This window comes from Chiloscyllium plagiosum, unplaced genomic scaffold (genome assembly GCF_037043375.1).
Source record: "Chiloscyllium plagiosum isolate Xiang-an unplaced genomic scaffold, Cpla_swu_hap1 HiC_scaffold_7, whole genome shotgun sequence".
In the NCBI taxonomy this organism is placed as follows: Eukaryota; Metazoa; Chordata; class Chondrichthyes; order Orectolobiformes; family Hemiscylliidae; genus Chiloscyllium; species Chiloscyllium plagiosum.
This window is the reverse complement of record NW_028270145.1, coordinates 71679222-71694020: the sequence shown is the minus strand read 5'-3', so window position 1 is coordinate 71694020 and position 14799 is coordinate 71679222. Positions and strand designations below refer to the sequence as shown.

At 41.4% G+C, this 14799-nt stretch overlaps 1 protein-coding gene across 2 annotated transcripts in view; it reads right to left on the bottom strand.

Annotated features, from left to right (window-relative positions):
• The window catches only part of ccdc89 (coiled-coil domain containing 89), a 49955-nt gene that overhangs the window by 11921 nt on the left and 23235 nt on the right, over positions 1-14799 (bottom strand). Inside the window, exons 1-5 of one of the 2 annotated variants that reach the window (XM_087988622.1) lie at positions 10044-10115; positions 3107-3579; positions 2225-2355; positions 1616-1752; positions 613-689 (exon numbers count right to left, since the gene is read on the bottom strand). In XM_087988622.1, the coding sequence (XP_087844748.1) occupies positions 613-689; positions 1616-1752; positions 2225-2355; positions 3107-3579; positions 10044-10112 (887 nt within the window). In that variant the 5' untranslated portion in view covers positions 10113-10115. Of the gene's footprint in view, positions 1-612; positions 690-1615; positions 1753-2224; positions 2356-3106; positions 3580-10043; positions 10116-14799 lie in introns of those variants that run through there. The other variant, XM_043693950.2, reaches the window with a different exon arrangement.

Here is a 14799-nt window from a genome sequence, read left to right as displayed (position 1 = left end):
AAGGGTTATGGAAAAGAGTTGGAGTGTACAACTATTTGAATAGTTCTTTGAAAGAGGCAGAGTACACATGATGGGTTGAATGACCTTTTTCCATTTTTTAATACCCTATAATTATACTCAATATTCCCTGATCCACTTTCCTGCCCAAAAGAAGATTAAGGATTCCCTTCATTGTGTAGACTAATAGTGTTTCTTGATGTAAGATGTAAAAGATATAGAAATTATGAGTCAAAGCAATGAAAGCTAAGCCTCTAATTTTTACTGGAAAAGCAGAGGCCAGTGTTAGCCTCTTTGGAGCCCTTTAAAACAACATCATTCACAATATAATGTTCTTAAAGGACAGATAGGTCGAAGGGGGCAGGGATACTTAGATGTTACAGCACCTGAATGATCATGCTCACTAATGTAATTATCTGAAACACTATTAAGCTTGTATTACTGTACATTTATAGATACAAAATATTAGCTAATTAATCAATGTCTGCCTTTGAAAATGCATACACGGGAAAAATAAAAACAGCAATCTGTAAACCTGTGTTAGATCTCATAGAAGTTCAGAAAACCTAATGTTATTCAACATTACAGTATATTAGTTATTTTCTATTTCCTTACCGATCTTCTGCTTTCTTTCTTGCTTTTTCTGTCAATCTTAATTTCTCCTCCAGTTGCTGAACATCCTTTTCTTTGTCCTATGTTTCAGTACATCACAATAATACAGAAATCAGATTTCTTCTAATAACAAAGTCCCATGATGTATCCACAAATATCACAAGATCAGCAAGAATCTCTTCTGAAGTATACTGAATTTCATATCCCAAAGCAAGAACATCTGAGCTTAGCTTGAAGAGGTTTCAGGACAGCTGGCTATGCGAACAAAGCTACCCTTACTATGTGTGTGGACAGGAATACATCTCTGATGATTGAACTACAAGAGTACTGTACCCCAGCAAACAAGAGAAAAGGAACAATAGAATGGGAATGTTAAGAGAAATGCCTTATGTGTTTGGAAAAAGAAAAAGATAAAAATAATTCATTGAGTGTGAAAGGAATAAGGAAAGAGGCTTTCCTGGGCACCCAAATGACAGAGTTCTACAAAGAGAAAAGTAATCATTCTTTTTGATGGCTATGAACACAAAAAAAAATTGCCCAGGAGACCAGCAGAGGAATCTAAATAACTCTGATGGGAAAATATTGAGATACCTCAAAGATGACTGTTGAGGCACGAGACATCCTGTTAACCGGAGTGAGGGAGAACAGGAGGATGAGGTATGTTGCTGATTCAAATACTTTTATCTTTGGGCATAGAACTGACAAGTGCAGAGCTTAATGGATCCATTGTATCCATCCTCTGACCAATTGCAATTTTACATGGCATTAAATAAATGGTAATGTTTTAACAATGTAAACAATTTAAGCTAGGAGAAAGTGAGTACTGCAGATGCTGGAGATCAGAGCTGAAAAATGTGTTGTTGGAAAAGCGCAGCAGGTCAGGCAGCATCCAATTTAAGCTGTTTGTTTCTCAAATATGAGGAATAAATTAGGAATTGTTAATATATATTAGAAGCTACTTTCTTCTGTAATTTGAATTGATATTCTCTTATATATTCAAATTAACCTGTATTATTTTCCCTCGTTGCATAGAAAGTGTCAGCAGTTCTTCCTTCTCCTTGGACAGTTCATGCAATTTATGAAGTAGTTCTGTTTCTTCATGACATCTGTTTTCTTCAGCTTCTTTCTGCTTCAGTTCAGCCACTTAAAACAGCCCACATTTCCGATTAACAAAGGTACAAATATCAATGTATCAAGTCATATTTTCACCTTGATATATGTCTGTAACTTCAAGTATGCTCTTCATAACGGAGTAGTCCCAATGGAAAAGTATTAAAAAAGGCCTTTTTGATAATAGTTATATTAAAACTTTGTTCAATTCTACCTAAAACTATATCAATAAAATTACTTTAATTAAGGTGGTTATTCAAAGTCAGAATAGTGTATATGCACTGCCACTTACACAAACCAGTCAAAGGCTTCAAAATTTAGGAACTCTGAATCTGTAAACCTTGGTAATTACAAGCAAAGGTTACATGAAAAGTTTACTAACATTTAAATTCTCTCTTAAATTTAGTATGCATATTCCTGGTATTCTAAAACATTTGTTCAGACTTATTCTGAGAATTTGAAATTGTGTAGAATATTAGTATTGCATATATCTTTGAATACATACCATTGCATCGATCTTCTGATTCTTTCAGCTTTGCTCTTAACAATTGCACTTCATTCAGATAAAATTTCTCTGTGCTTGTTTTCTGCTGCAAGAACTCATTTTCTTTTCTTTGTAAATTCAGTGTTACCTCACTGAAATACAGGAGCAACAACATAATCTAATTATTAGTTTTGAATGAACTATCCAAAATATAACAAGACTGAACAGTAAGAGTTGTCAGAAGAAAATAGAGTCAGACATCCATCCACAGTTTGGATAACCCTGAATGTATTCATGGTCAACAGCCTGAAATTCATAGTAATTAATGTTCTACATACTTTGTCCTCCTTCATAAAAAGGTTTGTTCCTGCATTTCCTAGTTCTTATTTGTTGTCCTTAATTTATACATGTGCTCATTGTTCTTAGATTCTGTTAATATTAAATGACTGAATTGAATCCAATTTGTCTAAACCTCTTGTAATTTTGCACAATTATCTTCAATCCCATGTTCCTATATATGAGAAAGTAAAGATCAGAGTAGACAAACTTTCTGCATGCATCATTCCCTTAAGTTCTAGCATCTATTCAATGGGAGGGTACAATCCACGCAATTAGTCAAAAAGTACAAAGTGGCCAGAAGGCTATCTTGAAAAGGTAGAGACAGTTACCCAGATAAGAGCTGGAATTTCATGTGCACTCTGGAAAAAGCCAACAAAGTCACTTGGGTAAGCATTTAGTGGTGTACCTGATGAGCATTTGGAAATACAGCATTCTTTTAAAATTAAATCAAATCCATGCTGATATAATGTTAATTTTAAAGTGAGATTGTAACAACAGATTACTTAATTATGCTTAAATTATTAACCCATGTCACATTCTGAAATTATCATTCTTATTGCTTACTTGCATTCCTGTTCGAGTGCCTTGCATTGCTTTAAACAATTTCCCAACTCATTAGAGAGCTTCAATATTTCATCATCTTTCTGTCCCAGGGCTTTGCAGAAAATACTTTCATTCTCTCTCCGGAGTTTTTCATTTTGCTTTCTTAGCTCCGCATTCTGACTCTTATATTCATCCTTGAATTTGATAATTTCTTGGTGATTGAATGCCAGGTCCATGAATCGTGCCTCTAGCTGAGCTGACTGCTTTAGTTGGTTCTCTAATTGCTGCTTGAGGTCCTTGTGCTGGTTCTCCAGCTCAGTATTAATTGTCTCCAAAGCTTGGCAACGCAGTAAAAATTCATCTGCTCGACGCTTTAGGATGCAGATGAGCTGTGACTGTTCATCTATTCTAGATCGTAACAAGGCATTTTCTGTTTTGTCATCTTGAGAGAGTCCACGTAGTTTCTCTAAGGTAACTTGCACCATATCAATTTCCTAAACAATATAAAAAGACCTGAATGTTTCATATTAAACGTTACATTTTTAAAATGCTATAATACTGTCACAATAGCCCCACTGGTCACATGGTTCCTACCGCCAGCTAAAAATTGTCATTTTAGAGAACTGAACTCAAATTAGTACTTTCTGTTAATAATCTCCGATTTAAAAAGAACATTCATTGGGTGTCATCGCTAGACCAGCGATTGCTAGTCATCCATAATTAGAATTGAGAAAGTGTCCATGAGCTACCTTCTCAAACTGCTGTCAGTCTATGTGGTGTAGGTAACCCACAGTGCTGTTAGGGAGGGACTTCTAGGATTTTGACTCAGCTATAGTGAAGTAGCAGCAATATAATTACAAGTTAGGAAAATGTGTGGTTAGAGGAGAACTTGCAGGCAGTAGTGCTCCCCATGTATCTGTTACCCTGTTCTTCTTGGTTGTAAAGGTTATAGTTAAGAAGGTGAAACCTAAGAAGTGCTGACTTGGACCTTGTAGATGGTGGACAGGCACTGGGGAGACAGAAAGTGAGTTACACACCACATAATTCCCACTTTCTGACCTGATTTTCATGCCTTTGTTACCTAAGAACCTACGAAACCTAAGAAGTGCTGAGACCACAAAGGTTTACAGTATATATTAGTGAATTTGAGGAATTGTACTGTGTTCAAATTTGCAGATGATACAAAAATAGATGGAAAGGCAAGTTTGAGAGATAAAGTTTACAGAGATTTATTGATAGATTAAGTAAGTGGGCAAAATGTTAGCAAATGGGATATAATATAGAAAAATTGTGATGCTGTTCATTTTGGAAGGGAGAACCAAAGAACAGCATTATTTAAATAGAGAAAAACTACAAGATGCAGCAACTCAAGGGACCTGGGGGTACTTGTGCATTAAACACAGAAAGCTATCATAGAGGTGCAGTGGGTAATCAGAAAGGCTAATGTATTGTTGATCCTCATTTTAAGAGGGTAGTTTTACAGCAACTGTGCAAGATGCTGGTGAGACGACATCTGGAATATTGAGCAGTCTGGTCCCCTTATTTAAGGAAAGATCAAATTCATTGGAGGCAGTTCAAAGAAGGTTCACTAGGATGACCTCTGGTCTGAGCAAAACAGGTTGAGACTGTGTTCAATGGAGTTTAGATAAATGACAGGTGATGTCATTGAAACATACAGAATCCTTGAGGGACTTGACAACGTAAATGCTAGGAAGATGGGACAGCCTCACAATAAAGACATGCCAAATTAAAATTGAGATGAGGATTTTTTTTTCTTTGAGGGTTGACATGTTTGGAACTCCTTACCACACAGAACTATGGAGGCAAAGTGATTGCATATATTTAAGGCTGTGATAGATTCTTAATCAGTAGGTGAATCAAAGGTGACAGGGAAATTGCAGAAAAATAAACACAAGGAATACTGGATCAACCATGACCTATTGAATGGTTGGACCAGGCTCGAGGGACCAAATGGTTTACTTCTGTTCCTGTCTTATGGTGGAGTTAATGAATGTTCTAGGTGTTAGATAGGATACCAATTATGCAAACAGCTTTGTCTTGGATGGTGTCAAGCTTCTTCAGTGTCTATGGAACAATTCCCAACTAGGCAAGTTGAGGAATTGAGGTAAAAACAATGACTGCAGATGCTGGAAACCAGATTCTGGATTAGTGGTGCTGGAAGAGCACAGCAGTTCAGGCAGCATCCAAGGTGTTTCGAAATCGACGTTTCGGGCAAAAGCCCTTCATCAGGAATAAAGGCAGTGAGCCTGGAGTGTGGAGAGATAAGCTAGAGGAGGGTGGGGGTGGGGAGAAAGTAGCAGAGAGTACAATGGGTGAGTGGGGGAGGGGATGAAGCTGATAGGTCAGGGAGGAGAGGGTGGAGTGGATAGGTGGAAAAGGAGATAGGCAGGTAGGACAAGTCTGGACAAGTCATGGGGACAGTGCTGAGCTGGAAGTTTAGAACTAGGGTGAGGTGGGGGAAGGGGAAATGAGGAAACTGTTGAAGTCCACATTGATGCCCTGGGGTTGAAGTGTTCCGAGGAGGAAGATGAGGCGTTCTTCCTCCAAGCGTCTGGTGGTGAGGGAGCGGCGGTGAAGGAGGCCCAGGACCTCCATGTCCTCGGCAGAGTGGGAGGGGGAGTGGAAATGTTGGGCCACGGGGCGGTGTGGTTGATTGGTGCGGGTGTCCCGGCGATGTTCCCTAAAGCGCTCTGCTAGGAGGCGCCCAGTCTCCCCAATGTAGAGGAGACCGCATTGGGAACAACGGATACAATAAATGATAGTAGTGGATGTGCAAGTAAAACTTTGATGGATGTGGAAGGCTCCTTTAGTGCCTTGGACAGAGGTGAGGGAGGAGGTGTGTGCACAGGTTTTACAGTTCCTGACGTGGCAGGGGAAAGTGCCAGGATGGGAGGGTGGGTTGTAGGGGGGCGTGGACCTGACCAGGTAATCACGGAGGGAACGGTCTTTGCGGAAGGCGGAAAGGGGTGGGGAGGGAAATATATCCCTGGTGGTGGGGTCTGTTTGGAGGTGACGGAAATGTCGGCGGATGATTTGGTTTATGCGAAGGTTGGTAGGGTGGAAGGTGAGCACCAGGAGCGTTCTGTCCTTGTTACGGTTGGAGGGGTGGGGTCTGAGGGCGGAGGTGCGGGATGTAGACGAGATGCGTTGGAGGGCATCTTTAACCACGTGGGAAGGGAAATTGCGGTCTCTAAAGAAGTAGGCCATCTGGTGTGTTCTGTGGTGGAACTGGTCCTCCTGGGAGGAATTGGGAATACGGGATGGCATTTTTGCAAGAGGTAGGGTGGGAAGAGGTGTAATCCAGGTAGCTGTAGGAGTCAGTGGGTTTGTAAAAAATGTCAGTGTCAAGTCGGTCGTCATTAATGGAGATGGAGAGGTCCAGGAAGGGGAGGGAGGTGTCAGAGATGGTCCAGGTAAATTTAAGGTCAGGGTGGTTCCAGGTAACTTTATATCTTTCCACTCTCAGCATAAACCTATGCCCTCTAGTTCTGGACTCCCCCACCCCACTCTGTCTACTTATCCAATCCATGCCCCTCATGATTTTATAAACCTCTATAAACCTCAGTCTCGGACGCTACAGGGAAAACAGCTCCAGCCTATTCAGCCTCTGCCTATAGCTCAAATCCTCCAACCCTGGCAACATCTTTGTAAATCTTTTCTGAACCCTTTCAAGTTTCACAACATCCTTCCGATAGGAAGGAGACCAGAATTGCACGCAATATTTTATGTGTGGCCTAACCAATGTCCTGTACAGCCACAACATGACTTCCCAACTCCTGTACTCAATACTCTGACCAGTAAAGGAAAGGATACCAAATGCCTTCTTCACTCTCCTATCTACTTGCGACTTTATTTTCAAGGAGCTATGAATCTGCACTCCATGGTCTCTTTGTTCAGCAATACCTCCTAGGTCCTTACCATTAAGTGTATAAGTCCTGCTAAGATTTGCTTTCCCAAAATGCAGCACGTCGCATTTATCTAATCTGTGGGCAGCACGGTGGCTCAGTGGTTAGCACTGCTGCCTCACAACACCAGGGACCCAGATTCGATTCCAGCCTCAGGTGACTGTTTGCGTGGAGTTTGTACGTTCTCCCAGTGTCTGCGTGGATTTCCTCCGGGTGCTCCGGTTTCCTCCCACAGTTGAAAGATGTGCAGGTCAGTGAATTGGCCATGCTAAATTGCCCATAGCGTTAGGGTGCATTAGACAGAAGGAAATGGGTCTGGGTGAGTTACTCTTCGGAGGGTCGGTGTGGACTGGTTGGGCCGAAGGGCCTGTTTCCACACTGTAGGGAATCTAATCTAAATAAAACTCCACCTGCCACTCCTTAGGCCATTGGCCCATCTGATCATTATCCTGTTGTAATTTGAGGTAACTTTCTTCGCTGACCACTACACCTTCAATTTTGGTGTCATCTGCAAACTTACTAACTATTCCTCTTATATTCATATCCAAATCCTTTATATAAATGATGAAAAGTAGTGGACCCAGCACCAATCCTTGTGGCACTCCACTGATCACAGGCCTTCAATCTGAAAGACAACCCTCCACCACTACCCTCTGTCTTCTACCTTCGAGCCGGTTCTGTATCCAAATGGGTAGTTCTCCCTGTATTCCACGAGATCTAACCTTGCTAACTAGTCTCCCATGGGGAATCTTGACAAACACCATACTGAAGTCCATATAGATCTCGTCAACCGCTCTGCCCTCATTAATCCTCTTTGTTACTTTTTTTAAAAAGCTCAAGTCTGTGAGACATGATTTCCCATGCACAAAGACATGTTGAATATCCCTAATCAGCCCTTGCCTCTCCAACTTGGTGTAAATCCTGTCCCTCAGGATTCCCTCCAACAACTTGCCCACCATCAATGTCAGGCTCACCGGTCTATAATTCCCTGGCTTGTCCTTACCACCTTTCTTGTATAATGGTACCATGTTAGCAAACCTCCAGTCTTCAGGCACATCACCTGTGACTATCGATGATACAAATATCTCAGCAAGGGGCCCAGCAATCACTTCCCTAGCGTCCCACCTGATCAGGTCCTGGGGATTTATCCACCTTTGTGTTTCAAGTAAAAAAATCACACAACACCAGGTTATAGTCCAACAGGTTTCATTGGAAGCACTAGCTTTCGGAACGCTGCTCCTTCATCAGGTGGTTGTGGAGGACACAATTGTAAGACATAGAATTTATAGCAAAAATTTACAGTGTGATGTAACTGAAATTATACATTGATAAATACCTTGATTGTTTCAAGGCACCCAGCAGTTCCTCCTCTGTAATATGAACATTTTTCAAGATCTATTTCCCCACATTCTATATCATCCATGTCCTTCTCTACAGTAAACACCGATGCAAAATACTCATTTAGAATCTTCCCCATCTCCTGTGGCTCCACACAAAGGCTGCCTTGCTGATCTTTGAGGGACCCTATTTGCTCCCTAGTTACTCTTTTTCCCTCATGCATTTATAAAATGCCTTTGGATTCTCCTTTACCGTATTTGCCAAAGCTATCTCATGTCCCCTTTCTGCCCTCCTGATTTCCCTCTTGAGTGTACTCCTTATGCGTTTATACTCTTCTAAGGGTTCACTTGATCTCTCCTGTCTATACCTGACAGATGCTTCCTTTTTCCCTTAACCAAACCCTCAATTTCTCTAGTCATCCTCAATTCCCTACACCTACCAGCCTTTCCTTTCACCCTAAAAGGAATATACTGTCTCTGGACTCTCGTTATCTAATTTTGAAGGCTTCCCACTTTTTTAGCCGTCCCTTTATCTGTGAATATCTGCACCTAATCAGCTTTTGAAAGTTCTTGCCTCATACTGTCAAAATTAGCCAATTTAGAACTTCAACTGTTAAATCTGGTCTATCCCAACTAAGAGGGTTAAAATTTATTGGGGATCTGTGGGAGTTACCAGATCTGCCATGATCTTATTGAACAATGGAGAAGCTTGAGGGGCTGAATGGCTTACTGCAGTTGTTTATCTATATGTTTGCATATAAACATAAGTTGCTGTTGTTATTATTGAAATCCTTTCATAGGTGTCAGAAGACAACAGAGTTAAAGATAGAGGACAGCTTGGGAGAAACTTGTATTTTAAAGATTTATCCATTTTACATGACAAGAAATTCCATACGAAACCATTTTAAAAATATTTTTATTCTGACCAAGTGCCTCATATGGCCAGATTATGCAAAGCGTATCTTTGTGTCTTGAAGCAGCGAGTGATTTGAAATTAGTTTGCAGCTACTGAACCTAAAGACACCACATACTGAGAAATTTGAAGCCCAGCTCTGCAATGACTTTGTGAACTTGGTTGACTTCAGTGTGATCTGCCAGCTGACCTTAGGTCAACCTGAGCCACCTTCTCCAAATCCACTTGTCATGATGAACGGAGCAGTCATGCATAAACTTATAAAATACAAGGCTGATCCAAATCACTTTCGATGTGCTGTTATTTCACACGGAGACATAGTTGTAATGTAGGAGAGGTGGCAACAAATATATACACAGCTAAATCCCACAAACAGTAAAAAAAAAGTGACCAACTCATCAGTTTTGATGTTATTTGAGAAATAAATGTTAGCAAAGACCGCTATAGAATGATAAGAAGCAAAATGCTGAGTATATAAGAAAAAAGCAGTAAATACTCGGAAGACCTGAGAGCATCTTCGACCTGAAATAAACTCGTGTCCTTCTCTGACACAGGTACCGACAGCCCTGTTGAGTCTTTGCAGGACGTCCCTCTGCATCTTCAGAGGTGCCTTGAGACGGTGGACGCCCAGCCGAGGGCAAGCGGACCAGCAGCAACAGCAGCTGAACAGGCGGGAGAGGCCCTCCCCACGACACTGCAACACCTCCCCGCAGTGGGTAAAATCCCTCACCTGGGGGCGGTCACTCTTTGGCCTGAGCGGGACTCTATTCCCTCCGCCTTACCTGTTTGCTGTCCTGCACCAGTCGGTCGAAGTCCCGGGCTGTTTTCTGGGGCTCCTCCTGCCGCTCCATGGTTCCCCCTCCTCCAGCCGCTGGTTGCCCACAGCAACCGGCACGCGGTGAACGGCGGCTCGGCTGGTCCACACCACCCCCCGGAGCTCGCAACCGCGATACCGAAACCCCTCCAACAACAACAACAACAACAACAACGTTAAAAATCACACAGCACCAGGTTATTTGGAAGTACAAGCTGCCAAATACTTCCAAATAAATCTGTTGGGCTGTAACCTGGTGTGTTTTTTTTTAAACTTTGTCCACCCCAGTCTAACACCGGCTCCTCCACATTAAGTCCAACAACAACATCAGGGGCGACTCTACAGCCACCTCCTGGCAGAAGAGCCCCCTAATATCATTATCAAGTTAATAGATTGTATCTGCAGCAATGGATGGTATGATATATGGACAGTGCATGTGGCAGTAGCTGAGTCCCTAGCCATGATTTGGAGGTGCTAGTGTTGGACTGGGGTATACAAAGTTAAAAATCATACAACATCAGATTATAATCCAGATTTATGTGGAAGCACTAGCTTTCAAAGCACTGCTCCTTCATCATATTGTCAACTAAATGATTAAGGAGTAGCGCTCAGAAAGCTAGTGCTTCCAAATAAACCTATTGGACTATAACCTGGTGTGTGTTTTATTTAACTTTGTGAGTCCTTAGCAGGTCTCTCCAGGATGCTTTTAGATTTTCACAGTCCATTCATGGCAGGATGTGGCATTGCCTTCGAGATTGTGTCAATCAGTTGTTGTCACTTTCAGGTATCTATCCAGCACCTTTTCATGGTGTCTCACAGGATTGCCAGCTCTCAACCAGTGTGTGTCCACTCGTGCACCTTAGTTGGCAGAAGTGAACAGGGGGAAAGTCAGACTGGACATGCACTCTTAATCGTCCATCGCATTAACTCTCTCAACACACCAAAACTGTCTCTAAAACGTCTTTGCTTTATCTCACACAGTACCTTTTGCTCAGGTGCTGATTCTTCTTTGGCTAAAGGTATCTTCAATGTGCCGTTGCTGCTCTTAATGGAGCCATCCGCTAGTAAATTTTAATACATACACATTTATGAAACCTCTAATGTTGATTGTTGTAATGCACTTGATGACCTTATAATTGATTTGTAAATATTAACTTTACAAAAATCTGATTTTCCAAAGTTTAACATTCTTTTTCAGGTTCTCCATTTATTCCATGATTGACATCATTCCATCCTCTCTGATCTATGATTAATGTGTACATCTGACATATGAGACTCCTGGTTAGGGTGCACCTGTACTATTGAGCACTGTGCAGAGAATGGGGTTTCAGCCTCATATCAATTGTGTAGACATATGACACACAAATAGGAAATTCAGCCCAATCCCTCTGTTCATATTTATGCAGAGTACCACCTATTATTATAATGTGCTGATCATTCCTAACCATACGTTCCTTCACTTTGCCTTCATCACTTTGAGTGTCCATTAATACTTTATTGTTCACTTTTCAGTACCTCTCTTGCCTAGCATCAAATGTTTCAGTAGAAAGCTGCACAAGACAACCAATTTGTAACTCCCTCCATGATCAGCACAGACATTTATGTCTTCCCGGTACCAGTAGAAATCACTTTAACATGTGGGTGTAAAGAGGTTCCATGCCACGAATCAGTACATGTTCTGCTTTAATATGAGAAGGTGGTGAATATTATACTAAAAGAGAGAGGGATATAGTTGTTGGGGTGCTATTAGAGTAGGTGTTCTAGAATGATTCATGTTACCCAAAGTTTATTTAGGATGGATTGCATCCTAAATTGCTGAAAGAAGCAAAAAATCAACATAGTAGAAGCATTAGTGCAAACTTAAAAGGATGGAAAGGAGTACTGTCTACAGTACTGGTTACTGCAAAAGAGGAAGTGTTTGCACTTGAGTGGTGGGGAGGAGATCCACCAGGATGTTGCCAGGGATGCAGCTGTTTATCTATGAAGAGAGGCTGGATAAACTCAGATTATTTTTGAAAGAACAGAAAAGGCTGAGACAAGACTTGATTGGAGGTGTATAAGATTATTGGGGGCATGACAAGGTGGTTCGAAAGCAGCTGCTCCCCCTAGTTGAAGAATCAACAATAAGGGAGCTTACTTTTAAAGTGAAAGGTGGTGGGTTTAGAGGGAATTGGGAAAAAAAGTGTTTAGGAGGATTTCTCCATTGATTGTAATGGAAGGATGGATCAGAACTTGATCGGGGCAGGCTAGTAAAGATTTGAGTCTTTTCAAGGTTGAGGTTGAGATCAATTCATCTTCGGTATACTTCTGCAAGGATCTAAAGTGAGATTTGAAGATTCTATTCCAAGAGTGCAGAAATGACATTGTCATCTGTGTACTGAAGTTCCACAAGCAAGATCAGCGTTTGTATTTCAATCGGTTGATGTTGAGAAGTTTTCCATCCATCCTCTAAATCAGAGGAGATGATGTTCACACCGCTGGAAAGCTTATTCTTATGAGATGAAGAATGGTGATGAAGAAGATGGAGCAAAAGGTAGTGTAATGACACATCCCTTGCTTGACCTCTTAAAGGATTCTGTCTTGTTATTGTTGGTGAGGATCTTTGCCCACTTCTTGTTATGGAAGAGATTGAAAATGGTGATGAATTTCTCTGAACAGCCAACTTATGACAGTGTGTTCCATAGCACTTCCAGATTGACTGAGTCAAATTCCTTGGTCAGATTGATGAAGTTCATGAAGAGTAATTGCTGTTGTTCCTGGCATTTCTCTTGGAGTTGCCAAGCAATGAAAATCATGTTCATGCTTCCACGGTTGAAGCCATGCTGGCTTTCAGGAAGAATTTCCTATGAGACTCAGAGAAGGGATCAGTGAGGCTTAATGAGCCTCCTATCATTAAGGTGAAAGTGTGTACTACAGGTGCTAGAGATTCGAGTCAAGATTAGAGTAGTGCTAGAAAAGCACAGCAGGTCAGGCAGCATCCAAGGAGAAGGAAAATCAATGTTTCAGGCCAAAGCCCATTCCTGATGAAGGGCTTTAGTCCAAAACATCGATTTACCTGCTCCTCAGATACTGCCTGACCTGCTGTGTTTTTCCAGCACTACTCTAATCTTGACTCCTATCATTAAGGTCAGTTGAGAAGTCCCTCAAAGCAGGAGATATTTCCCTTACCTGGGAAGCCACCTCTCATCTAAGGTTGAGATCGTTGCAGAGATTCAACATCGTACCCAATCTGTAAGTGTCGCTTTGAGCACCTAAGGATGAGAACCGTCAGCAACCAGAACACCCAGGTTGATACCAAGTTTCTTGGGTAAAAGTCAAATCATTTTTCTGACTCTTATGTGGCTCTCATACTTGGACTATGTATAGACACCACCTCAAGGCTCTTGAAAATTACTATCAACATTGTTTGAGATGGATTGTCAGAACCAGCTGGAAGCATAGTAACATCGATATTCTTGAAGCAGCCAATAGCACCAGCATTGTGGTCATGATCGTCCGAAAACAATTCCACTGGGTCAACCATATGATTTAGATGTCTGAGTTCAATTGCCAAAGCAAACCATCTTTATCATTTCAAGGAAGGTACTTGAATGAGAGAAGAACAAAGAAAGCATTTCAAAGACTCCCTGAAGACTTCCCTCAAGAAATGCAACATAAATGTCAATGTATGGGAAACCGTCGTTCAGAAGAAACCTTCTTGGATGAAGCTTCTGTACGAATGGATACCATTCTTTGAGAACATCCATCAGCAAGAATAAGTACAGAAAAAGAACTAGAGAAAAGAATGCCAGAAATTTCAAGCTAAGGACCAATTCTACCTCGCAGAAACACCTACTAAATGCACCTCCAGGATTGGGCTCATCAGCCAAGCAAGGATTTACAGAATCCATGACAATGGCATGAAATTTCCTAGGTGGACAATAATATTCATTAGTGAGACATTGTCGAAAATGACAAGTGGGAATCTGGATGCATTGCTTGAAAGAGTAGTTGAGGTAGAAAATCACAAAGTACTTGGATGAGCACTTTAAATGTCATAACATTTAAGGTTATGGGCTAAGTGCTGGAAAGTGGGACTAGTGTAGATTTAGAATAGTTTTTGTTTGTTCAGACTCAAGAGCCAAAGGGCCTCTTCTGTACTGTCTTATTCTACGATATGATAAATATTGGCATAGGTCTGAGTGTTAATTTCATGAGGACAGTGGCTTTTGGAGTAAGAGAATGCACTGTTGTGATTAATTGACCTATGTTTGATTATGTTAGTTTGTTCACTGGTCTCTGATTTTTATATTTAATTGCTTCAGCCAGCAGGTGGAGCCAGAGAGCTTAAATAACTGAAAATTTGCTGACAGTTCCGGAAAAATCCAGATTCTGGCTGAGACCATTTGTGCGTAGTAATCCTATAAATGCTGAATTATTTGTAAATACTGTGGATTATTCTGTTGTAGGTATTTTCTAATCAACCTGTTCAGAAATGTTCTGGGGTGGTACAGTGTCTCAATGGTTAGCACTGCTGCCTCACAGCACCATGGTCCCAGGTTCAATTGCAGCCTCGAGCGACTGTCTGTGGAGTTTGCACATTCTCCCTGTGTCTGCGTGGGTTTCCTCCAGGTGCTCTGGCTTCCTCCCCCAGTTCAAAGATGTGCAAGTCAGGTGAATTAGCCATGCTAAATTGCCCATACTGCTAGGTGCATTAGTCAGAGGGAAATGGGTCTGGGTGGGTT